At 42.7% G+C, this 26,154-nt stretch overlaps 1 protein-coding gene across 8 annotated transcripts in view; it reads right to left on the bottom strand.

Moving 5' to 3' along the window:
• Positions 1–674: 674 nt before the first annotated feature.
• The window catches only part of gpr160 (G protein-coupled receptor 160), a 55,795-nt gene continuing 30,315 nt past the window's right edge, over positions 675–26,154 (bottom strand). For 4 of the 8 annotated variants that reach the window (XM_059650902.1, XM_048542458.2, XM_048542462.2 and 1 more), the window contains one exon: positions 675–2,331. In XM_059650902.1, the coding sequence (XP_059506885.1) occupies positions 1,217–2,251 (1,035 nt within the window). In that variant the 5' untranslated portion in view covers positions 2,252–2,331 and the 3' untranslated portion in view covers positions 675–1,216. Of the gene's footprint in view, positions 2,332–2,409; positions 2,430–13,059; positions 13,080–18,318; positions 18,512–26,154 lie in introns of those variants that run through there. The other 4 variants (XM_048542459.2, XM_048542461.2, XM_048542464.1 and 1 more) reach the window with 4 other exon arrangements.

Below are 26,154 nucleotides of genomic sequence, written 5' to 3'. Positions count from 1 at the left end.
TTTGACAAAACTATGCAGAATTTTCCAAATTTCCTTGTGTTTTTCTAAGTGTGAAACTATAATCTCGATGAAGATCTTCAATTACCCAGAAAGTGTATGTGATATCCTCCTTTTATAATTTTCCTTTACAATACAAATGTATTCATTCTGAATCATCCCTTTTAATATCTTCCACTTTGTATCTAGTGATGCGTCCCCAGCTAGTATGCCAGTTGCCTTTGAAGTTTGTGTGGGTGGTATGCAACATGCATTCCCACTTAAGAACAATAACAGGGGTGCTGGTGATATAGGTAGTCTTCAAATACATATGGGGGAGCTAGGGGAGGTAACAATGAACTCAGGAGGATGGTGAGTAATATAAGTGTGGAGGAAGTTAGGAATTTAGAAGCAAAAACATAATCAAACTCTAATCCAGAGTGCTTAAAGAACGAGCAGAAAAGAGGCAATGTAGAAAACTGAATTGAAATTGAATTTCGGAGAATGTGCAACACAAAAGCAAACCCTGTGTTCTAAATGGACCATTTCCATGTTAATATTCCACATGGGTCTCCATTAAGCCTTCATCTAAGTAAGGTTGGAGTAAAGGAGGACATAAAACCCATGAATGGAGATGAGCCATCCATGCATGCAGCAGAATGACCCGAGTGCATGGTGCAACTGATGACAAATACATGGAAAGCACAAACTATTTTATTCATCATCATCATCATCATTATCACCTTCAATTTCTTTACACTAAACACCAACCACAGAAATACTTGACTTTTTTTGCCCGTGCTACACATTTCACAGTTACATGTCAGTTGTAGACAAAGCTAAATAGCTCCTTGAATAGACAATCGAGACGGTTTGATTTCCAAATGCCCTAAGAAAGTAATCTTAATGTCTTTTGCAAATCATTAAAACTTAATTTGAAAGTTTATAATGATTATCCCTGTAGAAATTGCTTCATAAATGTGAAGCCAAAATATAATCTGAAATAAGTGACACATTTGAGAGTTACAGTTAGAAGGATCACACTCAAGAAATTTCAAGAGTTAAGTGTGTACAGGAGAACAAAATTTTTTAAAATCCCATTTAATAATTCTGCTTTTGCATAAACCTCAAATCATCTATATCAGTGATCATTAATATTCTTATCAAAGATTAAGAAACAAGATGTATCAATATTGCCACCGGACTGAAAAATACACTGTAGTGCTTTCAGGATGTTCCTTCAGGCAATTAGAATTTTTGATTCATTGTCCTCTTTCACTGGGATCCATCCTTTTTCATCAGCAGTGAAAACTTGCTGGACATGGCAAAATTTCCAATGGCAGAACCCGTCAGGAAATAAGGAAATGATATCCTGGGAGATCTCGCCATACCTCAGCCAATAGATGGCTCCAATGAGGAAGCTGTTCATGAAGCAAAGCCAAGGAACATTCAAATCCATGTAGGCAGGCAGGGGAGCCCAGATCAAAACAACAGTCAGCTGAAGGAGAACAAATGGGCTCCAGGTCAACAGAAAGCACATGGTAATATTGGTCAGGAGTTGTTTCTTGGCTGAATGGGACTGCAGCCACGCGTTGGAGTGTGAACATATCACCACAACCTCTTCCAAATAGGAAATCACCTTCAGCGATCTGACAAGAGATCTCAAACCAGACCAACAAAAAATAGTCACAAGAATCACTGTCAGAAGTATCAGAATGGAGAGAAAGTGGCTCTGAATGCTGATGGTGACATCACATTGGTACAAATAGTAGTACAGGACTGCTTTTAGTGATGGATGGAGACTGTGGATTTCAAATACATAGACAATGGCTCCAAACCATAGTAGCGTGATAGTGAAAATGTACAGGATTTTCTGAGAGGTGCTTATGGGTTTGTCACGATGAGGTAGGTTTAGATAAAAATCAAGACCAGACAGGATGAAGATGGGAAAGTGCAGGACACTGTACATCGATGAGAAAATCTGTAGAAGCAGGCAAACATGATGGTTTCCAATTTGAGTTCCGAGCACTGTACATGTCTTAAAACATGAAACTATTAACACATTCACAAATAACGCAAGATCCATCAATGACAGGGAAATGCAGAAATAGCCAATTAAACTCGGGAGTATGCTTCGCTTTGTGCTCAAGATGAGGACGTTGAGGATGACCTTTGCAAACAGGACAATGAGCAATAAATTTCTGCCATCAATGATCTGGTAGAAATACAGGCTGCTGTCAATCTTTATGCAGTTCTCACAGAAAACAGGTTCCATGTTCAATCCACTGCTTATCTTCCACGTTATATGAAGTGAGAAATAAATCTACTTTGCATTGACATCAGAATCCCTGCAAGCTAAGAAACAAAAAAACAAAATTAGTTCTTCAATCTAACACGAAGCAATGCAATATTTAGAAACACGAAGCAACTTACTAAACAGAACAATGTCCTCATAAAAGATATTTTGAAAACTTCATTTTTGGAAGAACTACAAGTTGCCCAAAGTTCTGTTGCCTGTCCCTTTCTTGTGGCTAGAGTGATGAAATTAATTTTCATAGCTGTTGGCTCTTTGTGTTCTGTAAAATAGCAGATCTGAATAGTATCAGCCAGTTGCCTGGATATTGTACCATTTAAAGCGCCGAATGTTCCAAGGACCTAGACATTCAATTCTGTCCAGAATACAGAATGGGTGGCATGGTGACAGAATGATTAGCATTGCAGCTTCACAGCATCAGGGAGCCAGGTTTGATTCCAGCCTTGATTGGCTGTCTGTGTAGATTTCCGCTGGGCTCTTCCATTTCCTGCCACAGTCCAAAAAATGTGCAGGCTAGCTGGATTAGTCATGGTGAATGTGGGGTTGCAGGGATAGGGTGGGATGCTCTTCATTGGGTCGATGCAGGCTCAATAGGCCAAATAGCCTGAATCCGCACTAAAGGGATTCTATGATATAAAAGGGAGAACACAGTTTCACAGTGGTTAGCACTGTTGTCTCACAATGCCAGGGAACCAGGTTGATTCTCAGACTTGGTCAACAGTCTGTGTGGAGTTTGCACATCCTCCCTTTGTCTTTGTGGGCATCCTCCAGGTGCTCCGGTTTCCTGATGTGAATGTATGGTTACAGGGATAGGTTAAGGGGTAGGGTCTGAGTCAGATTGCTGTTCGGAGGGCCAGCGTGGACCCAATGGGCTCAATGGGCTGCTTCCACATTGTAGGGATTCTATGATTCCACAATCAAGCCAATCTCAAGGAGAGCTGGTGGTGTCATGGTAATGTCACTGGACAAGCAAATCCATAACCCCAGGTTTATGTTTTTGGGACATGGGTTCAAATCCCACCATGGCAGCTGGAAGAGCTTAAATTCTATGCATAAATCTAGAGTTGAAATCTAGTCTCTGTAATGGTGACCATGAAACCATTGTCCATTGTCAAAATATCTGGTTCACTAAATTCCTCTCTTTTGGGAAAGAAATCTTATGTGTGACACCAGATTCTTAGTATGCCCTCCGAAATTGTTGAACACACCACTCAGTTCAAGGTAAAAGCAATAGTTTCCATCGTCCTACCAAAACATTTGGCTGCTCTCTCATTATAGAGGGATGACTGGTGGTGATTTAACCTGAGGATCACTATGCCTCAGACAATGGGAGAGATTTAGAAGGAAAGTTCTTCATGCTAACTCCGTCTTAAACATACTCAAGTTTATGTAATACATAGGTTCTTGATTTTCAGGTTGATCAAAGGATCAATTGTTATGGGGAGAAAGCAGAGAATGAGATTGAGAAACTTATCAGACATGATTGAATGGCAAAGCAGACTTGATGGGCTGAATGGCCTAATCTTTCTCTCATGTCTTATGGTCTTAAGGTCTTAACCAGTCCATACTGTTCAAAGACAATTTGGAATGGGCAACAAATGCTGGCCAAAGAAGAAAAAAAAACACAGGGATATTACAAAATTGGAGCATTTCGAAAGATGATACGGATCAGTTTAAGGGTCAGTGAGTTATCCATCTGTTAGCTCCTATGTAACTGAATTGCTGCCTGGCTTTGTGAAATTGGGGTCAAGGACCCTTTTAACAGCTCAACACTGCTGAGAAATTGGGATTCAAGAAGCACTGGGTCATTTGCAAGTTCCATGGGCTCGAGAGGGAGCTGTCTATTAGAGAACTGTTAAAGACAAAGCCTGTAAGCAACAATTGGCCATTAGTGAAAATGGAAGTTTGGGGCAAAGGAATGAATGTAGGTCATGGGGCTCTACTTAGAACACCCAAGGACCTGTAATTGTGCCAGTGTTCAGGTGCTAGAGTGAAGACTTATGAATCCAATAAGACGCAGCCTCAGAGGAAGAGATTGAACAAATAGGATGTTGGCAGTTGTTAACACATTCTGAATAAATTGGTTCTTGAAATATAATTGCTACAATAACTTGCATGGGAGATATTGGCCTGATTTTCATTCCCTCATGGGATGCATGGAGTTAGGAAAAATCCTAGCTCTACAAACCCAGGGCAAAGGGGAAAGCCTACCTCAGGTACCAGCCTTTACCACCCAATTTTAACTACCCAAACCTCCACATATACCATGTCTCCAAATAATGATGGGGAAATCAGTTTTGCAGCACAAATCCTGTGGTAGTTTTATATGAATAGGTACTCTGAAATAGCTAGCACTCTATTTTTTAAACTTTCTATCTTTTTACACAGCTTCTTGACAAATTTGTCAGTTCCAATTAGTTCATGTACTTTTTTTTGGACAATTTTGCCTTTCCATAATCCCAAAAGATGTTTAGCTTAGAACAGAAGTGTCCCAGGACTAGTACCAAAGGGATACCTTACCTCATCAAAAGGAAGGAAATGCAAAATAGTCCTCCGGCCTTTACTGCTTTCACACTCAGACATTCTCGATGTTCACCTATGCAATTTAATGCCCTCTATCTATTCCCCTGGCCTTGAGATTCCAAAATTCTTTGGTAGTTTTTGCCCTGTCTGAGATGCTCTCTGACGTGGTAGAAGACCAAGGCTAGCATTTTAAAATCTTTTGCAACACACAGTGATTGCTCTCAGCTGGGCAAGTTGATGAGAGATTTGTGAAATCTGTTTTACTTGTAACTGCCACTTAATATACAATTTATCATGTGATCCACCACAGATTTCCTATTAACCACCAACTGCAAACTTCCCTCTGAGCCTCCCACCATCCTCACTTGGAAATATAACGTTGTTTCTTCGCTGTTGTTTGGACAACATCCTAGAACAGCTTCCCTAACCGCATTTTTGATCTGTCTACATCAAATGGACTGCAACGGTTCGAGAAGGCAGCAAGCCTTCACCCCACAAATGAATTAAAAAAAGAGAATTTCTGTTTAACTCATTCTAAATTTTGGATGTTAAAATATAACAGATATTGCAGATTATTTGCTTTGTTGAGAGTTACAAAGCAAAATGTCTTTTGAATCATAGAATCCCTACAGCGTGGAAGCAGGCCCTTTGGTCCAACAAGTCCAGCCTGGCACTTACAGCATCCCACCCATATCCCCCTATAATGCAACTTAATCTACACATCCCTGAACACCATGGGTAATTTAGCATGGCCAATTCACCTAACCTGCACATCTTTGGACTGAATTTGTCTGATTAAAACAATAGAATCTCATGGCTTTATTCTCTCTCCCTAGGAAATCCCTCCTTGATCACAGCATGGGTCTACCTACAGCACTTGGATTGCAGTGCGTCAAGAAGGCAGCTTGCCACCATCTTCTCAAGGTCATTTAGGGGCAGGCAATAAATGCTGACCCAGCCAGTGATACCCCATAGGTGAATGTAAAAATGGGATTTCATTATTGTCCCCAACTGAATTGCAGTTCTGAAATTGTGTCGAAATGATCTATAATTAAAATGCTTCACAGTTTGTTTAAAAATTGCAAATGGATTTTTTTTTTTTAAATTGGGGTGTTGGCATTACTGACATATGAAATAGGAGCAGGCTTAAGCCACTTAACCATTTGAACCTATTCTGCCTTTCAATAAGATCACGATTGATCTGCTTATGCTACATTCCCACCTATCTCTCCAATAACCTTCTACCTCCCCTTCTTGCATAACCGAGAATCTATTAGAAACATTGAAATATAGAAAATAGGTGCAGGAGTAGGCCATTCAGCCCTTTTGTCCTGCGCCAACATTCAATATGATCATGGCCGATCACGCAATCTCAATATCTCACTCCCGCTTTCTCTCTAGACCGCTTGATCCCTTCAGCTGCAAGCGCCACGTCAGCTCCCTCTTGAATATATCTAATGGCCCCAACAGCTTCCTGTGGGAGAGACTTCCTTCGGTTCACAAGACTTCCTCAAATTCTTCCTCATCCCAGTCCTGAACGGCTTACCCCTTATTCTTAGGCTATGGTTCCTAGTTCTGGACTTTGCCAACATCAGGAACATTCTTCCCACGTCCAGCCTGTTCAGTCCCATCAAAATTTTATTAATTTTTATAAGATCCCCCCTCATTCTTCTAAATTCCAGTGAGTACAAGCTTTTCCTCATATGTCAGTCTTGCCATCCTGAGAATCAGTCTGGTGAACCTTCACTAGATACCCTTAATAGCAAGAATATCTTTCCTCAGACTAAGAGACCAAAACTGTGCACAATACTCAAGGTGTAGCCTCAGCAAGGCCCTGTATAACTGCAGCAAGACACCCTACTCCAAAACTCAAATTCTCTCAGTATGAAGGCCAGCATGCCACCAGCTTTCCTCACTGCCTGCTGCACCTGCATGCCAACCTTCGTTGACAGTTCCATCTTAACACCCAGGCTTCGTTGCATCTACCATTTCCTAAACTGCCACCATTCAGATAATAATCTGCCTTCCTGTTTTTGTGACCAAAGTGAATAACCTCACATTTGCCCACATTATATTGCATTTGCCAAGTATTTGCCCACTCAGGCAGTCAGTCCAAGTCATCCTGCAGCCTCTTAATGTCCTCCTCAAAGCACACTCTGCCACCCAACTTAGTTTTGTGTTCAAATTCGGTAACACTGGATTAAACTCCTTTTTTTCACATCATTAATGTACATTGTGGAGTCCCAGCACTGAACCCTGTGGCACTCCATTTGTCGCTCTGCAAATGATGCATTTATTACAACTCTCTGCTTCCTGTCTGCCAATAAGTTCTCCATCTAAACCAATATATTACCTCCAAAACCACGAGCTCTAAATTTTCATTACAAATCTCTTGTGTGGATCTCTGTCAAAAGTCTTTTGCATGTCCAGATACACAACATCCAATGATTCACTCTGGCCCATTCTATTGGTTACACTATGTACCCCTCAGTCCATTAGGACTCTTTCAGAGTCTGGAAAATGATCACCAATGAATTTACTCTTTCTAGGGCCACTTCCTTAAGTACTCTGGGATGCACAGCATCTGGCCCTGGGTACTTATTGGATTTGAATCCGATAAATTCCCTCAATACCATTTCTTGACTAATAAGGATTTCCTTCCTTCCTCCTTCATGTTTGACCTTCTGTGCCTGAGCAAGTTCTGAAGGTTATTGTGTTTCCTTAATGAAGACAGACCCAAAGTAGTTGTTCAGTGATAATGGGAACTGTAGATGCTGGAGAATCCCAGGTAATGAAGTGTGAGGCTGGATGAACACAGCAGGCCAGGCAGCATCTCAGGAGCACAAAAGCTGACGTTTCGGGCCTAGACCCTTCATCAGAGAGGGGGATGTGGTGAGGGTTCTGGAATAAATAGGGAGAGAGGGGGAGGCGGACCGAAGATGGTGAGAAAAGAAGCTAGGTGGACAGGAGAGTATAGGTGGGGAGGTAGGGAGGGGATAAGTCAGTCCAGGGAAGACGGACAGGTTTAGAGATTCCCTGAGGTTGGTCCGGAGGGAGGAGGGTAACTTCTTCAGGTTAGGCATCCCTGGAAGAGGCTTCGCAGTGAGGTTAAAATTGTATCAGTGATAATGGGAACTGCAGATGCTGGAGAATCCAAGATAATGAAATGTGAGGCTGGATGAACACAGCAGGCCCAGTAGCATCTCAGGAGCACAAAAGCTGACGTTTCGGGCCTAGACCCCAACTGCTCTGCCACCTCTTTGTAGTCCATGATGAATTCATCTGATTCTAACTGCAAGGGACCTATGTTTGTCGTCATCAGTGTTTTTTTCCTTCACATATCTATAGAAGCTTTTGTAGTCAGTTTTTATGTTTTCTGCAAACTTACTTTCATATTCTATTTGGCTTTCCAAATTAAACCTTTTGTCCTGCTACACTATATTTTAAGTTTCTCCCAGTCTTCAGGTACATTTTCTGGCCAATTTATTGTCTCCTCTTTGGTTTTAACACGATCCCTGATTTCCCTTATTAGCTATGGTTAAGCCACCTTCCCTATTTCACTATTACGCCAAATAAGGATGTACAATTGTTGAAATTCATCTATGTGTTCTTTAAATCTCTGTCATTGCCTGTCCACTGTCAACCCATTAAGTATCTTAGCCAACCCATACCTCATACCATCAAAGTTAGCTTCTTTAAGTTCAGAACCCTTGCTTCAGATTTAAATGTGTCACTCTCCATCTTAATGAAGAATTTAATGAAATTATGGTCACTCTTTCCCAAAGGATATCACACCACAATGTTGCTGATTAATCTTCTCTCATTACACAATACCAAGACTAGGATGATTTGCTGTCAAATTAGTTCCTCAGCATATTAGCTGAGGGAACCATCCATCATCACATTTCTACCAGTTTGGTTAGTCTAATCAGTATGTAGATTGAAGTCACCAAAAATAACTGCTGTACCTTTACTGCATGCATCTCTAATTTCCTGTTTGATACAGTCTCCAGCATCACAACTATTGTTTGTTGGTCTGTACTTCCAGTAACATCTTTTTCCCTTTGGTGTTCCACAGCTCAAACCATATTGATTCCACATCTTTCGGGCTAATGTCCTCCCTTACTATTGTGTTAATCTCCTACCTAAACGGCAATGCTACATCACCTTACTTTCCTTTCTGGTCTATTTTTCCTGAAAATTGAATAACCCTGGATGTTGAGTTCCAACCTTGTTCACTATGGAGCCAGATCTCTGTGATCCCAGTTACATCATATCCATTAATAACTGTTTATACAGTTACGTCAACCATCTTGTTACAAATGCTCCTCACATTAAAACACAGCCTTCAGGCTCATTTGTTGACATTTATTTCCCTTTAAGAATCATTGTGAAACGTGGCTCTTTTTGATTTTTATCTTTGGTTTATCTGCCTTCTATTTTCACTTTTCCCGTTACTGTCTTTTGTTTCTAAACTTAATTTGTTTTCCTCTGGCTACCTTTGTTGGTTCCCATACCCTGGCCCTATTAGTTTAAACTCTCCCCATCCCTTCTGATGAAGTGTCTAGGCCTGAAACGTCAGCTTTCTTGCTCCCCTGATGCTGCTCGGCCTGCTGTCTTCATCCAGCTCTACACCTTGTTATCTCTACAACACTAGCAAACACTCCCCCAAGGAATTGACCACTGTTTGTTGAATTAAAAGACAAAACAACAGACATTGCTTAATAAAACTAAACAGTATAAGCAAATGGTCATGTTGGCCCGTCAATCTCATATTCCAATCCATTGTGCCAAGGATGATTCTTCCTTGTGGTTGACTGGATGGGAGTGACATGTCAGTATTGGCTGTAAGTTTGCAGATGGCCCATAAACATTCTCAACTTTGCAGGCTCTCTGGCAGGGGACAATAGTCATTGGCAAAGAGAAGTGTTGGTGTATTGCTACCTTAAGCAACTGTCCTCTATCTGTGTCTCCCTCGCAGGTCTCTCTTCGTGTCAAGTTCCAAAGAAGAATCATACTGAAGTTGAAACATTTACTCTTCTTCTTCCCCCGTTTAGCTCAATGTCCAACACTCTTCACGTCAGCCTGTTCATTAAATTATCTGTTCCTTTCCCTCTCATGTGCTAGTCCAGCATTCTTTGATCAGCAGCATTGGTCTCTGATCTCCACAGCTAACTCATGCAAAACATTCCAACATTGTAGATTATTCATCTTTGGCCCTTGGCCTTTCCAGGATGAGAATGCACATATGTGGTTATTATTTTCAACACGTTCCAAACCAGATATCCAGCAGTGCTTTACAAAAATAAAGTAAAATCAAAGCTTTTCTAATTGGAGTCTGTCTCATACATTTACTATTCTGTTTGTAACACAATGAACATTGAATATATTGGTCTGGATCTTCAATGATTCAGGCTGACTTGAAACTCCAACAAAAATGAAGGTAGGTCGCTATTAATGGAATTTTGGCTCCATATCTGGGGCTTCTGATTTTCATCTGGGCTCTTTAAGCTTTAAGTTTGAGCTCGAACTCTGCATTCCCAGCCTGATCGACTTCAGTGTGAAGATCAGCAGGGGCCAGACCTGCATAATTCCTCTTGAGTCAGGCTAACTTTTCAAAGAGCAGTGATTCACATCTCCTAAGAAGTGTTGGCAACAATAGTCTGCCTAAGGGAATCCTTTGAAAGACCGGTTCATAAAGTCCTCCTCTTGCCCCACTTCCTGCTTCCCATTCCAGGCAATGAAATTTATCCAACCTCTGACAGCCCAGTATTCCATCTGGTCTCAGGAGAACACTGATTGATTCACAGCTCTGGCTTCATGATTTATGCTGTCTATTGTAACAATTGTTCTAAAGCACACAGTTTCAAGTGTTTATAGATTCTGCTATTGATATTTAAATGATCCACATGTTTGATTCTTTTATTGATGTAAATGAAAAATAGTGAATGAATGCCTACTTAACAATTATCTTACACATAGCATTATCATTATTGGTTCCTTTCTTCAATATGATATATAATTTGTGAAAGACCATTAGAGTTTGATAGCTTGATAGTCAGTTTCTTCATTATAATTGTGAATTCTCACAGCACCAAGGTAAGCTTTTGCAAGCCCCTCCTTGACACCCACCAGACGCAACTACTGCTTTTACCCCTATTTCAGGTTGGCTAACCAGTTTACAGTCCTGCTATGCCCCCAAACCACTCACGCCCCACCCCAACTGCATCACGCTACGATGAAAATCATGCTTTCAGAGCCACTTTCTTCATATGTGCATGTGAAACTGGGATTTCTCCCAATTATGGCAACCCACTTTAAGGACAAAAGGTGAGAATGACTGCACTTGACATTAAGGTCATATCTGACTCAGTGCGATATGGAGGAGTTCAAACAAAACTGGAGCCAATGGGCATCAGGAAAAAAAAATTCTGTTGGTTGGAGTCATACCTGGCACAAAGGAAGATGGTTGTGGCTGTTGGGAGTCAGTCATCTTGGCCCTAAAACATGTCTACAGCAGTTCCTCAGAGGAGCGTCCTTGGCCCAACCAGTTTCAGCTGCCTCATTATTAAAAGATTTAGCAGCAGAACACTTGAAAAGCACGATTGGACATGAATTTACAAAAGGAAAATCATGCTTGATAAATCTTCTAGAATATTCTTTGAGTCTGTAACTAAAAGGATTTATGAAAGGGTGTCAGTGGATTTGGTTATTTTGGATTTTTGGAAGGCTTTTTACGAAGTCTGACATAGAGATAAGTGTGGAAAATTAAAGTGTATGGGATTGGGGATGTATTGACGTGGATAGAAAACTAGTTGGCAGACAGGAAACTAAAAGTAGGAAGAAGTAGAAAATAAAGTGTGAAGCTGGATGAACACAGCAGGTCAAGCAGCATCTCAGGAGGACAAAAGCTGACGTTTCGGGCCTAGACCCTTCAGAGAGGGGGATGGGCTGAGGGTTCTGGAATAAATAGGGAGAGAGGGGGAGGCGGACCGAAGATGGAGAGAAAAGAAGATAGGTGGAGAGGAGAGTATAGATGGGGAGGTAGGGAGGGGATAGGTCAGTCCAGGGAAGACGGACAGGTCAAGAAGGCGGGATGAGGTTAGTAGGTAGGAAATGGAGGTGCGGCTTGAGGTGAGAGGAAGGGATGGGTGAGAGGAAGAACAGGTTAGGGAGGCAGAGACAGGTTGGGCTGGTTTCGGGATGCAGTGGGTGGGGGGGGGGGGGAAGAGCTGGGCTGGTTGTGTGGTGCAGTGGGGGGAGGGGACGAGCTGGGCTGGTTTTGGGATGCAGTGGGGGAAGGGGAGATTTTGAAGCTGGTGAAATCCACATTGATTCCATTGGGCTGCAGTAGGAAGAAGCAGGTCTTTTTCTGAATGGCAGGGAATGACTAATGGGGTTACACAGGAGTCAGTGCTAAGATTCCAGTTGTTCACAATATATATTCATGATTTAGCTGAGGAAACCAAATGTAACATCTGCAAATTTTCAGATGACACAATGTTAGGTAGGAGGATGAGCTGTGAGAGGATACAGAGATACTTCAGTATGATTTAGACAAGCTAAGTGAGTGGGCAAATGTGCAGCAGATGAAGGATAACGTGGATAAATGTGAGGCTATCCACTTTGGTAGCAAAAACAAAAAGGCAGATTATTACATGAATGATTGTAGTGTGTTGCAAATCTGTCACCCTTAGGTCGCAGGTTGAATTCCAGATTGAAGGAGTCTCACCTTCCTTTAGGGGCAGCACAGTTACTCAGTGGCTAGCACTGCTGCCTCACAGCACCAGGAACCTGGATTCAATTCCACCATCAGGCAACCGTCTGTGTGAGTTTGCACATTCTCCCTGTGTCTGCATGGGTTACCGTCAGGTGCTCTGGTTTCCTCCCACAGTCCCAAGATGTGCAGGCTAGGTGGATCAGTCATGAAAAATTGCCCATAGTATTCAGAGATGTGTAGATTAGATGGGTTATAGGGGGATGGGTCTGGGTGGGATGCTCTGAGGGTCGGTGTGGACTTGTTGGGCCAAAAGTCCTGTTTTCACGCTGTAGGGATCCTATGATGTATGACTACAAATTGAGAGAAGGAAACGTGCAGTGAGATCTGGATGCCCTCATACAACAATCACTGAAGGTAAACATACAGGTGCAGCAGGTGTTGAAGAAGACAAATGGTATGTTGGTCTCCATAGTGATGGGAACAAGATGTCTTGTTACAATAATACAGGGTGGTGGCGAGTACATACCTGAAATATTGTGTTCAGCTTTGGACTCCTTATCTGAAGAAGGATGTTCTTGCTGCAGACGGAGCACAGTGAATGTTTACCAGATTTATTCCTGGGATGATATATGCAGTGAGGTTGATTGGGTTAGTATTATATTTGCTAGAGTTCAGAAGAATGAGGGGGAATGTCATAGAAATCTATAAAATTCTAACAGGGTTAGACAAGGTAGATGTACCATTTGTGACTCCTCAGATACTGAAGCAACCAATGCCAAAATGCAGGGAGAACTGGACAATATCCTGGCTTGGGCTGAAAATGGCAACTAATATTCATGTCACACAAATGTCAGGCAACGGCCATCTCCAATAGAAGATAATCCAATCAATGTCCCTTGACATTCAGTATTGTTATCTTCACTGAATCCCCAAGTATTAACAACCTAGGACTTACCATTGACCAGAAACAGAATTGGAATAGTCATATAAATGCAGTCGCCATGAGACCATTCCAGAGACTATGAATCCTTCAGTGAGAAACTCACCTCTTGACTCCTCAGAATCTGTCCACCATCTATAAGGCACAATTCAGGAGTGTGATGGAGTATACACCACTTGCTTAAAGTGTGTGCAACTCCAACAACGTTCATGAAGCTTAACAGCATCCAGGACAAAGCTGCCACTTGGTTGGCAGCACACCCAGAAACATATTCTCCCTCCCACACTACTCAGTAGCAGCAGGGTGTACCATCTAGAAGATACACTGCACAAATTCACAAAGGCTCCATTGACAGCACCTTCCAAGCCTATGACCATTTCCACCTCAAATGACAATGGCAGCATAGACATGGGAATATGGCCACCTGCAAGATCCTCTCCAAGTCACTCACTGTCCTGACCCGGAAATATATCATTGCTCCTTTGGTGTGACTGAATCAAAATCCTGGAGCATCGTCCCAACATCACATGGACCGCAAGAAGTTAACTCACCATCGCTTTCTCAAGAACAACTCAGGAGAGTGGGCAATAAATTCTAGCTTGGCCAGTGATGTCCATATCCCATACATGAATAACAAAAAACTCCAAGCCAGTCTATCATTAAGCACCAAAGGGAATCATTTAGCCCCCAGCATTCTAGTTGGATTTTTAAAAAGCTTATCCAACTATTCCATCTCCATGTCCCCCTTTGAATTATTTTTATCTAATTCCACTTTAGAGAATTATTATTGTATCTACTTCCACCACTCTTGCCAGAGAGTGGTGCCTGGATCTCAACTTCCTGTGTAAAATAAAATTTGCCTATCTTTAACTTTTTCTCTCATCATATTTCCATCAGGGGAATCAGTTTCTTCCTCATGATCTTTTAAAATCCCCGTGGTTTGGTCTAATATCCTGGCCCTAAAATTTTGCAAAGTTCTGCTTGCGTCCATGTATAACCTTGGTTCTTCTAGTCACTATCTGTGGGAACCAGGAAATATTCCTTCCCTGCTTCCCCCCCAGAGTTCTAGTGCTTTTGTTTGCTGTATGGGTCCATCTAAACATTTGAAAATTTTGAATTTTGTTTTATTTTAGTTAAATTAAGAGCAACAACTTCCCTGGTGTACTGAGAGGAAACAAAAGACATGATGCCGTCTAGCCTGCAGAGAATTTACTAAAATTAGGGATCAGAGGGGGGAAACTTTTGTGATAGAAACTAAACAACACTTTACAACTATGGAGCTGTGGGCATCAATATTTAAACAGCTTTAGTGCACAGATTCCAGCTTTTTAAAAAAATGCAATGATCTTGCGGGAAAGAGAAAAAAAGAATTGAATTTATTTAAAATCTTTCCAGTCTTTAGCTTTAGTCACAGAGTTCTACAATATTGAAAAAATGCCCATCAAGTCTGTGTTGGTCAAAAACAACCACCTAACTATTCTAATTTCATTATCCTGCACTTGGCCTATAGAATTGTATCCCTTACATTGCAAATGCACATCTGAATATTTCTTAAATGTTCTGAAGGTTCCTGTCTCGATCAGCTTTACAGGTAGTGAGCGCCAGATTCCCATCACCCCTGGGTAAAAGTAAAACCCTCACATCCCCTCTAAACGTGCCCTGGTCATTTATCAGCAGGGGAAATTTTTTTTATCTTTTCTGTCTTGTCTATGCCCCTCAATTTTATATATTTCAATCATGCACCCCTCAACATCCTCTGCCCCAAGGGAAAAAACCCCAATCTATCCAACATCTCCCTTCAATTCAATATAGTTAATGTAGTACTTCTTAAAACCGTAAGACATGGTAGTATAAATAGGCCATTCAGCCCATCAAGACTGCTCTGCCATTCAATGAGATCGTAGCTGATCTGCTTTCCTTCAGCTTTCCTGCCTTTTCCCTATAATCCTTGATTCTCTTACTCGTTAAAATTCTCTCCGTCTCAGTCTCAAAATGTACTTAATGACCCAACCCCAACAACTGTCTCGAGTAAAGAATTCCACAGATTCACGACTCTGAGAGAAGAAGCAATTCCACGTCATCTGTGTCTTAATTGTCCAATATCCCACTCTAAGGTTATGCCCTCTGGTCCTAAACTCCCTCAAAAGGGAAACAACTTTTCAACATCTACTCTGTCAAGTCCCCTAAGAATCTTGTATGATTCAATCAGGTTGTCTCATTTTTCTATATCCCAAAGAATACAGTCCCATTCTACGCAACCTCTACTTATAAGACATCTCCTTCATACCTGGTATCACCCGAAGAATCTTCTTTGGACTGCTTCCAATGCCAGTACATTTTACCCAAAAATGGGCCCAAAATTGCTTACAGTATTCCAGCAATGGTCTGACTATGGCCTTGTAAGTTTTTTGCAAAACCTGCCTACATTTATGGTCCATTCCACTGAAATAAAGGCCAACATTATATTTACCTTCTGGACAGCGTATTAGGAGCTGGGAGGTGATGTTATGGCTGCACAGAGCATTGGGTAGGTCACCTTTGGAATACTGCTACCGGAAGGATGTTGTGAAACTTCAGAGGGTGCAGAAAAGATTTAGAAGGATGTCGCTAGGTTTTGAGAGTTTGAGCTATAGCGAGAGGCTGAAATAGGCTGGGGCTATTTTCCCTGGAGAGTCAGAGGCTGAAGGGCGACCTCATAGAGGTTTTTAAAATCTTGAAAGACATGGATAGGGTGAATAGTCAAGGTCCTTTCCCCAGAGTAGGGGAGTCCAAAACTACAGGCCATAGGTGTATGGTGAGAGGGTAAAAATTTAAAAGAGACCTAAGGGGCAACTTTTTCACACAGAGGGTGGTGTACGTATGGAATGAGCTGCCAGAGGAAGTGGTGGAGACTGGTACAATTGTGACATTTAATGCCATCTGGATAGGTATATGAATAGGAAGGGTTAAGTGTGATAGGGGCCAAATTCTGGCAAATGGGACTAGATTAATTTAAGATATCTAGTCAGCATGGACAAGTTGGACTAAAGGGTCTTTTTCCATGCTGTATAGCTCTATGACTCTATGACTCTACTGCCTGCTGCAAATGGATGCTAGCTTTTTGTGGCTCGTGAAGAAGGACTCCCAAATCCGTCTGTTCTGTAGTTTTTCTCCAATATTTCACCATTTAGATAATATTCAGCTCCCCTATTCTTCTTGACAAAGTGCAAAACCTCACATTTCTTCATATTCCATCTGCCAAGTTTTTACCCTCTTACTTAACCTATGTCTCTCTGCAGACTCTGTGCCATCCTCACCGCTTGATTTCCCACCTATTTTTGTGTCATCCATAAATCTAGCTGTAGTACATTCATTTTCCTCATCCAAGCAGTTAACATTTAATTGTGGCCATAGCGCTGAGCCCTGTGCAATCCCCAGTTACAGGTTACTGACCTGAGCATACTCCTTTATCCCAACTCTGTCGTCCGTTAGCTAGCTAATTTTCTGCCTATGCTTGAAATCAAGTCACATTTATAACCACACTACAGGCTATTTGTGCCCATTAAGAGCACAGTTCAAATAATGACCAGATAACCTGTTTCATTTTTAAAGTGAAATTGAATGATGTATGCTTGTTGGCCCAGGGAATGGGGTGGTGCAGGGGTGTGGAGTTGGGGTTGTGTTGAGGGGGGTGCTGGGTTGGGCCTGGAACTCCCCTGACCCACCTCCAAATATCAGCTGTGGAATCTTTAGATTGAACAGATAGGTAACACTGTCACCAGAGATAATGGGAACTGCAGGTGCTGGAGAATCCAAGATAACAAAGTGAATAAACTGGATGAAAACAGTAGGCCAAGCAGCATCTTAGGAGCACAAAAGCTGATGTTTCGGGCCTAGAGCCTTCATCAGAGAGGGTGATGGGGAGAGGGTACTGAAATAAATAGGGAGAGAGGGGGAGGCAGACCGAAGATGGATAGAAGAGAAAATAGGTGGAGAGGGGAGTATAGGTGGGGAGGTGAGGAGGGGATAGGTCAGTCTGGGAAGGACGGACAGGTCAAGAGGGCGAGATGAGGTTAGTAGGTGGGAAACGGAGGTGTGGCTTGACGTGGGAAGACGGGATGGGTGAGAGGAAGAACAGGTTAGGGAGGCGGGGATGAGCTGGGCTGGTTTTGGGATGCAGTGGGGGAATGGGGAGATTTTGAAGCTTGTAAAGTCCACATCGATACCATTGGGCTGCAGGGTTCCCAAGCGGAATATGAGTTGCTGTTCCTGCAACCTTCGGGTGGCATCATTGTGGCACTGCAGGAGGCCCATGTTGGACATGTCGTCTAAGGAATCGGAGGGGGAGTTAAAATCATTCGCGACTGGGAGGTGCAGTTGTTTATCGCGAATCGAGCGGAGGTGTTCTGCAAAGTGGTCCCCAAGCCTCCGCTTGATTTCCCCAATGTAGAGGAAGCCACAACGGGTACAGTGGATACAGTATACCACATTAGCAGATGTGCAGGTGAACATCTGCTTGATATGGAAAGTTATCTTGGGGCCTGGGATGTGGGTGAGGGAGGTGGTGTGGGGGCAAGTGTAGCACTTCCTACAGTTGCAGGGGAAGGTGCTGGGTGTGGTGGGGTTGGAGGGGAGTGTGGAGCGGACAAGGGAGTCGCGGAGAGAGTGGTCTCTCCGGAATGCAGCCAAGGGTGGGGATGGAAAAATGTCTTGGGTGGTGGGGTCGGATTGTAGATGGCGGAAGTGTCGGAGGATGATGCGTTGTATCCGGAGGTTGGTGGAGTGATATGTGAGGACGAGGGGTAATTCTCTGAGGGTGGTTATTGCGGGGGAGGGGTGCACTGTCACCTTGGCTTAGAGCCTTACCTGATAAAATGGGAACACTGGCAAGCCCAGAAGTACAATACATTTCCTGACCTTTAGTCGACGGTGGAAAGACTGAGAAAAATTCCTCTCTGTGTGTGACAAGAAAATGAGGGCCAGTAGTTATCTTTCACCAGCTCCAGGTGCACGTCAATAGCAGGCCCAGGTACACTACTCGCTGCCTGATGATTAAATGTGCCAGTCTGCAAACAAAAGACTTATTCAATCTGGGTTGGCTTGGTGGTTTCCATGGAGATTGTCCATTGTTCTTTAATAGTTCATCGCACATGTAAATATTTACTGTGTGCATGGATCGGAACCAGACAGGTTTGAAATTCCAAACAAATACATTAAGAGTACTAAGAAGCTTTTGTGAAATGACCCCACCTCTACTCAAATAGGCAGAAACAAACCAACCTGAGACTTGACCTCTGATTTATGACATCAGGTGCAAGTCTCATAATCTCAGTGTGATTCAATAATACTGCAGTGAGTATTCAAAGGAAGAATTTTTTTCATGGCTCATCAACTCTGAATGGCATTAAAAATTGCATGTTTGTATTTTAAGTAATAATTAATCTCTTCTGTCAGAAGCCACATTAGAAAACTTTACTTTGCAATGAGTTATTGTGATCTAGAATGCACTACTATACAGGATGATAGAAATAGGATGAATGGCAAATTTCAGCATAGGACTGAATGAATACTTCAAGGGAAATGTCTACAGGGCTACAAGAACAGAGTGACGGGAATGGGGCTATCTTGATGATTTTGTCCAACAGCTGGAACTGGTTCTTAAAGAAATTGGTCAGGGCATGCTGGCAACAACAGCTCGACCAGCATGTATTGCCCATCCCTAGAAGCCTTTGAGAAGGTGATTGATGAGCTGCCTCTTGAGCTTCTGATGTCTGTGGTGTACAGTGATTTCCTAGAACAGAGATGGCTGATACCTTGTCGGTGGAACAATGGTTAGCACTGCAGCCTCACAACACCAGAGGCCTGGATTTGATTCCAGCCTTGGGTGAGTGACTGTGTGGAACTTGCAGGCTCTCCCCATATCTGCATGGCTTTACTCCCACAGTCCAAAAATGTGCAGGTTGGGTGGATTGGCCATGCTAAATCGCACCATAGTGTCCAGGGATGTCCGGCTTAGGTTGATTAGCCATGGTAAATGCAGGATTATGCAGGTGGATAGGTGCTGAGTCTGGGCTGGATATTGTTTGGAGGCTGAATGGCCTCTATCTGCACCGCAGGGGTTATAGGATTCTATGATCTTCCTTTGTGTCAAGCATGACTCTAAGCAGCAAAGAGTTTCCCTGGCATTTCCATTGATTCCATTTGTGCCAAGGCTTATTAATGCTCTATTTGGCCAAATGCAGCCTCAATGTGAAGGAAAATTAATTTCACTTTTATCTCTAGAACTCAGTTCAAACAAGGACAAAGAGCTAAGTCTGTAATGGGCTCAGGAGTCAAATGGTTCTAGTGGAACTCAATTTGAGTGACAGTGAGCAGATTATAGTCAAGTAAGTGCTGTTTGATTGATGTTGATGATATATCCCATCACTTTACTAATGATTGACAGCATGCTGATGGGGCTTAAATTGACCAGGCTGAGTCAAATTGACTGAAGATTGATATCTTTAGAACTCAGGAGATGGCCAAGATGGATCGTCTATTTGGCACCTCTCACTGAAGATTGTTGCAAATGCTTCAGCCTTATCTTTTACACTGATGCATTTGGCTACTCTATCATGGAGAACGGGGGCAAACTCTCCTCTTCCACTGAGTTATTTGATTGTCCAGCATGTCCATTCATGACTGAATTGGCAGGACCACACAGCTTAGAACTGATCTGTTGGTTGTGGGATCACCTACTTTTAACTACTTATTGATCATGCTGTTTGGCATACAAGGTTACAAGATTTAAATTAAAACTTGATTTTTCTGACACTTTACGCTGATTTCAAAATTTCCAGTTTGTGCGTTCTTGTTGCCTCCTGTTTATCACGAATGTGCGATCCCTCTATACATTTTTTAAAAAAATCACATGCTATTATTTCTGCCAACTCAATTGGGATGCTATCACCAAACAAATATTCCTTTTCCCCATTTTTCAGGATTCCGCAGGGACATTTCTCTCTGGGACAATTCCCTCTGGGACATTCTGATCCACTCTTCCTGCATTCTCTGCACACCCAAGGCACCTTGCCTTGCAATTGAAGAAGGCTTAATACCTCCTTGTTTACTTCTTCCTTCCTCACCATTCAATGTCCCAGAGACACCTTTCAGGTGAAACAACGATACATTTCCCTCAATCTAGTCTACTTTATTTGCAGCTCACAGTACACTGTGCTCTATAACGGGGAGATGAAACACAGACTGGGTGACTGCTTTGCTTAACACCTACACTCTGTTCCCAAAAATGATTCCGAGCTTCCACCTGCCATTTCAACCCACCACCATGTTTCCACACCAACATTTCTGCCTCAGGCTTGCACCAGCAAAGCTCTGTGTTAGCTGCTTGGGGACCTTTCAGGCCTCAGGACTCAACATCAAACTCAATAATCTGAGAGCATAAACGTCTACTTCCATGTCTTTTACCCATCACTACACTGACATGTTGCTTTCAGCATAGCAAATGCATCATCACCTATCTAGCTTCTCTTATTCCCTGGTTCATTATCCCTTTATTTACCTAACCTTTTTCATTTTCACTCTGGGCTCTATGTCCACTCCTTTTTCCACCCAACCTTCAGTGTCAACACAAATACCACATTTTTCTCATAGCTATTTGTTGCAAAAACCTGTAATGTTAAGTCTGATTTCTCTCCACAGATGCTGCCAAATGTGCCGAGTTTCTCCAGCAATTTCTGTTTGTATTTGTTGCAGACTCTTAGGTATTGCTGGAGGTAATGCACTTTGGGACACGTGAAAGGAGTTATATAGAAACAAATCCATTTTTCTTTTTGCAAATAGAAGATCACAGGTTGGATGTTATAGAGAGCACGTTGTGGATTACCTGTGTCCCTCCCCTAAAGCTGGTCAATGCCTTACCAATGTGAAGCCTGGGTGCCCCAAAGCAATAAACGGGAGGAGTTGTGTGGCCTTCCTTGGCTCAGAGCAGCACATTTGCTCCTCGTGTACAACAGCAGCTGCCTGCTCTCTAGTCCCTGCAGCACCAAAATGCTACAGTAGCCTTGGTTAGAACTACTGCAGTCTCGAGGAAGAGCCTGAAGGCTGAGTGGGGACATTGACAATGGCCATGTGGAAATGGCAGACATGATGAATGATTACTTTACTTCAGTATTCATAGCAGAAAGAGAGGTTGGCTTCTCAAAAGTCACCCAAAAAATAACAGAGGATCAGGGACAGGGTCCAAATAAAACTAACCCCACCACACCTGGCACCTTCCCCTGCAACTGCAGGAAGTGCTACACTTGCTCCCACACCTCCTCCCTCACCCACATCCCAGGCCCCAAGATGACTTTCCATATCAAGTAGATGTTCACCTGCACATCCGCCAATGTGGTATACTGCATCCACTGTACCCGATGTGGCTTCCTCTACATTGGGGAAACCAAGCGGAGGCTTGGAGACCGCTTTGCAGAACACCCATGCTCAGTTCGCAATAAACAACTGCACCTCTCAGTCGTGAACCATTTTAACCATTTCCTTAGACGACATGTCCATCATGGGCCTCCTTCAGTGCCATAATGATGCCACCCGTAGGTTGCAGGAACAGCAACTCATATTCCGCTTGGGAACCCTGCAGCCCAATGGTATCAATGTGGATTTCACCAGCTTCAAAATCTCCCCTTCCCCCACTGCATCCCAAAACCAGCCCAGCTCGTCCCTGCCTCCCTAACCTGTTCTTCCTCTCACCTATCCCCTCCTCCCACGTCAAGCCGCACCGCCACTTCCCACCTACTAACCTCATCCCACCCCCATGACCTATCTGTCCTCCTCAGACTGACCTATCCCCTCCCAACTCCCCACCCATACTCTCCTCTCCACCTATCTTCTCCTCTATCCATCTTCGGTCCGTCTCCCCCTCTCTCCCTATTAATTTCAGAATCTTCTCCCCATCCCCCTTTTCTGATTAAGGGCGTAGGCCGAAACTTCAGCTTTTGTGCTCCTAAGATGCTGCTTGGCCTGCGGTGTTCATCCAGCTCCACACTTTGTTATCTTGGATTCTCCAGCATCTGCAGTTCCCATTATCTCTAATTAAAATTAGCTTAAGTAAATCATCAATAATGGGGAAACTAATGGAACTGAAGAGCTACAAATCAACAGAATCTGATGGTTTCCATCTGCAGGTGTTAACAGAGGTAGGGGAGCACATTGCTGATGCCCTGACCATAATCTTTCAGAGTTCCCTAAATTCAGGAGTTGTACATCTGGGCTGGAAATTTGCTCAAGTCACTCTGCTGCTTAAAAAGTTTTGAGAGGGAACACAGGAAATTACTGCCTAATAGCTGTGATGGGGAATTTTTTTGGAGTCTATAATCAAGGACAGGACAACTAATCATCTTGAAAAATTTAAGTTAATCATGGAGAGATAGCATAGATTCATGCAGCGTAGGCCTTGCCTGACAAACCTCAGTTTTGAAGAGGTGACAAAGGTGGTGGGCAGCAGTAGGTCATTGGAGTTGTTTGAATGGACATACAGAAGGCTTTTGAGAAGGTCCCACACAAGAAACTGTTAGCTAGAGTGGAACCCCAGGGAATGGAGGGCAAATGAAGGCTAGGAAATTGGTTGAGTGGCAAGAAACAGTCGGAACAAGGGGCAAGCACTCAAATTGGGAGGATGTGACTAGTATTGGTCTGCAGGGATCGGTGTTGAAATCTCAATTATTCACAATATTTATTAGCAAATTGGATAATGGCATAAAAAGTCAAATATCCAAATTTGCTAACTATATAAAAGTGGGCAGCATTGTAAACAATGTGAATGACAGCACAAAGCTATGACAGGGCATTGATAAATGCTGTGGCAGCTGGATTTTATTATAAGCAATTGTAAGGTTATCCATTTTGGACTTATAAAGGGCAGATCAGGGCACTTTTTAGAAGGCAAAAAGTTAAACACTGCAAATATCCAATGAGATTTGGGGCTTCAGGTGCCTAGCTGTTTAAAATGCCATAAACAGGTGTAGAATACAGAGAAAAAGGTTAACAGAATGCTGCTGGCCTCCATACCTGAAGGAGTGGAGTATAGCGATACAGATGTTATGCTGCATTCATATAAAAACCTGGTTAGAACCCAATTGGAGCAGCACTGTAACTCAGTAAAAACCAAAAGAACTGCAGATGCTGTAAATCAGGAACAAAAACAAAGATGCTGGAAAAGCTCAGCAGATGTGGCAGCATCTATGAAGGCAAAAAACAGAGATAATGTTTCAGGTCTCGTGACCTTTCCTCAGAACTCTTTTCTTTTCCTTCACAGATGCTGGTGACTCAGTGGTTAGCAGTGTGACCACACAACACCAGGGGCCCAGGTTTGACCCCAGCTTTTGGTGACTGTTTGTGAGGAGTTTCCACATTCTCCATGTGTATTTGTGGGTTTGCTCCGGTTTCCTCCCACAGTCCAAAGATGTGCAGGCTAGATCGATTAGTCATGGGAAATGCAGGGTTAAAGGGACAGGGTGGGTCTGGGTGGGATGCTCTTTGGAGGGTCAGTGTGGACTCGATGGGCAAATGGCCTGCTTCTATACTGCGGGGATTCTATCATTTGAGAGTACCGTGAGGAGGTCTGGGCATCATACATTAGGACTGGTGTTTTGGCCCTGGATGGTGTTCAATGCAGGTTACTAAGTATGATACCTGGACTTCAGGGGTTAAGAATAAATATTAGACAAATTAAGCCTTTATTCTCTAGAATTTAGAAGGCTGAGAAGTGACCTAATTGAAGTCTTCAAGAGAGTAACAGGAAAAGACAGGGTAGATAAGCTATTTCAATTGGTTGAAGATTCTAGAAACAGGGGAATATTCTAAGAATTAGGGCCAGGTGATTCAGGAGAAATATTAGAAAGCATTTCTGGATGCAAAGAGTAGACATGTCTTGGAACTCTTCCCTAAATGGGTCTATGCCAATTCAATTATTAAATTTAAACCTGAGACAATATTTTGTTAAACAAGGACATTAAGAGATTGTAGCCCCAAGATAGGCATATGGAGTTAGACCATAGATCAGCCATCAACATTTTGATTGGTAGGGGAGGCTTGAGGGGCTGAATGGCCTATTTTTGTTTCTATGAAGAAATGAAGATGGAAGCTCTGGGATTTTGAGCAAGTGTGGTTGGGTGATTTCAGCCAGGGGGTTGGTAGGATGGGTTTTCAGCGGTAAGGGAAGGGAAAAACAGCGTTGCTGTTTGCTCTCTTTGGTGGGGCAGGGGTGTGGGTGGCCTCAGTGGGGGCACAGCCCTCCCAAGAGGCCATCTGCCTTTCTTTCTACAATCAGCTGCCAGGTTGTTAAGCATGACCCCACAGATGGATAAGAGACAAAGACAGAATGTGACTCTTAAGTAGCAGTTAATTGTCCACATAAGTACTTCAACGGGCCTGAGGCAAAGTGAGCTGTTTGAAGCCTTACCCATCCTACAGTATCATGGTGTACAGGTCAGGTCTGGGATAGAAATGAGGGAACAGGACTGTAGACTTGTTACCTGTTTTATTTTGTGTGTCCTCACCCAACTTTGAACTGCTCTAATTGGAATTTGAAAAATTCACCTCCATGTCCTGATACTACAAAATCAAGAATTATATGATGGAATTTTTGCGGACTTCCCCCCACCCAGCATCTGACCTTTGGCAGAAACTCCAAACAAATTGGAGCAAAATGTTTAACCTCTTAAAATAGGTGAGACTGGGTTGGATATTAATTGTTTCTAAAATCTCAAACAAACACCCAGCCACCCACTTTCACTTTGGATTTTAAAAGAGTTGCATTGTACAGATTTTAATTAACCCTCCATCACTCTTTTCTACACTTAAAACAAGATCAATTAACCAAAGTAAATTAAAGTTAGCACTGACAGTAAAAATCGCACAAACCTTAAATCTACTCGTTAAAGTAAGTGTTAAGCAGATGGCACAGCCCACAATGGTGCACTACGACAAGCAAAACAACAAAAAGATCGAAATTAAATCAAAACCAGCATAGATGGTGGAACAGAAGATAGAAGCAACAGTAGGCCATTAAGCCTATCGAGACTGCTACCCCATTCAACATGATCGTGGCTGATCCTCTACCTCAAAGACATGATCCCACTCTCTCTTCCATAAATAACAGTTACTGATTTGGCCTCCACAACCATCCTCCGAGTGAAGAATTTTCTCTTGATCTCAGCTTATCATGTATCCGAAGTCCATTACCGCTTGTTCTGGGGACAGGCACATGCTCCACTGTTTCCCAGGGGAAATGTCATCCCTTGATATGTAATGAAACGTCACCTTTCTACTCTTTATGTGAACTTTACTCAATTCTTCTTCCGCTGCTTATGCTAAAGGCTCTATCCATCAGCAGTGGTAGAGGATAAACCACCACTGAGTCTTAACAAGAAATGTATGGACAGTTTGTTGCCCAATGTCAATAGATTTAAATTACATGGACCAGTTGGGCACAATAATAAAAATCATCAGCAGCTAGAGATGTAAGGACTTGTCTCCATAAGGACTTTGTGTTAGATTCTTTCTGAACCCAAAGACTCCGGTACATCAGTAGATTGGGTAGAGCTAAATGCAGCTTCAACATTAACTCCCTGAACTATTACCTAATACAACACATTGGTGTGCGATGGAAATCCCAGATGCCAGTGCCTAGGTAGCTGACAGCAACAT

This window comes from Stegostoma tigrinum, chromosome 14 (genome assembly GCF_030684315.1).
Source record: "Stegostoma tigrinum isolate sSteTig4 chromosome 14, sSteTig4.hap1, whole genome shotgun sequence".
In the NCBI taxonomy this organism is placed as follows: domain Eukaryota; kingdom Metazoa; phylum Chordata; class Chondrichthyes; order Orectolobiformes; family Stegostomatidae; genus Stegostoma; species Stegostoma tigrinum.
Note: the sequence above shows the minus strand (reverse complement) of the source record. Positions and strands in the feature narration are given on the sequence as shown.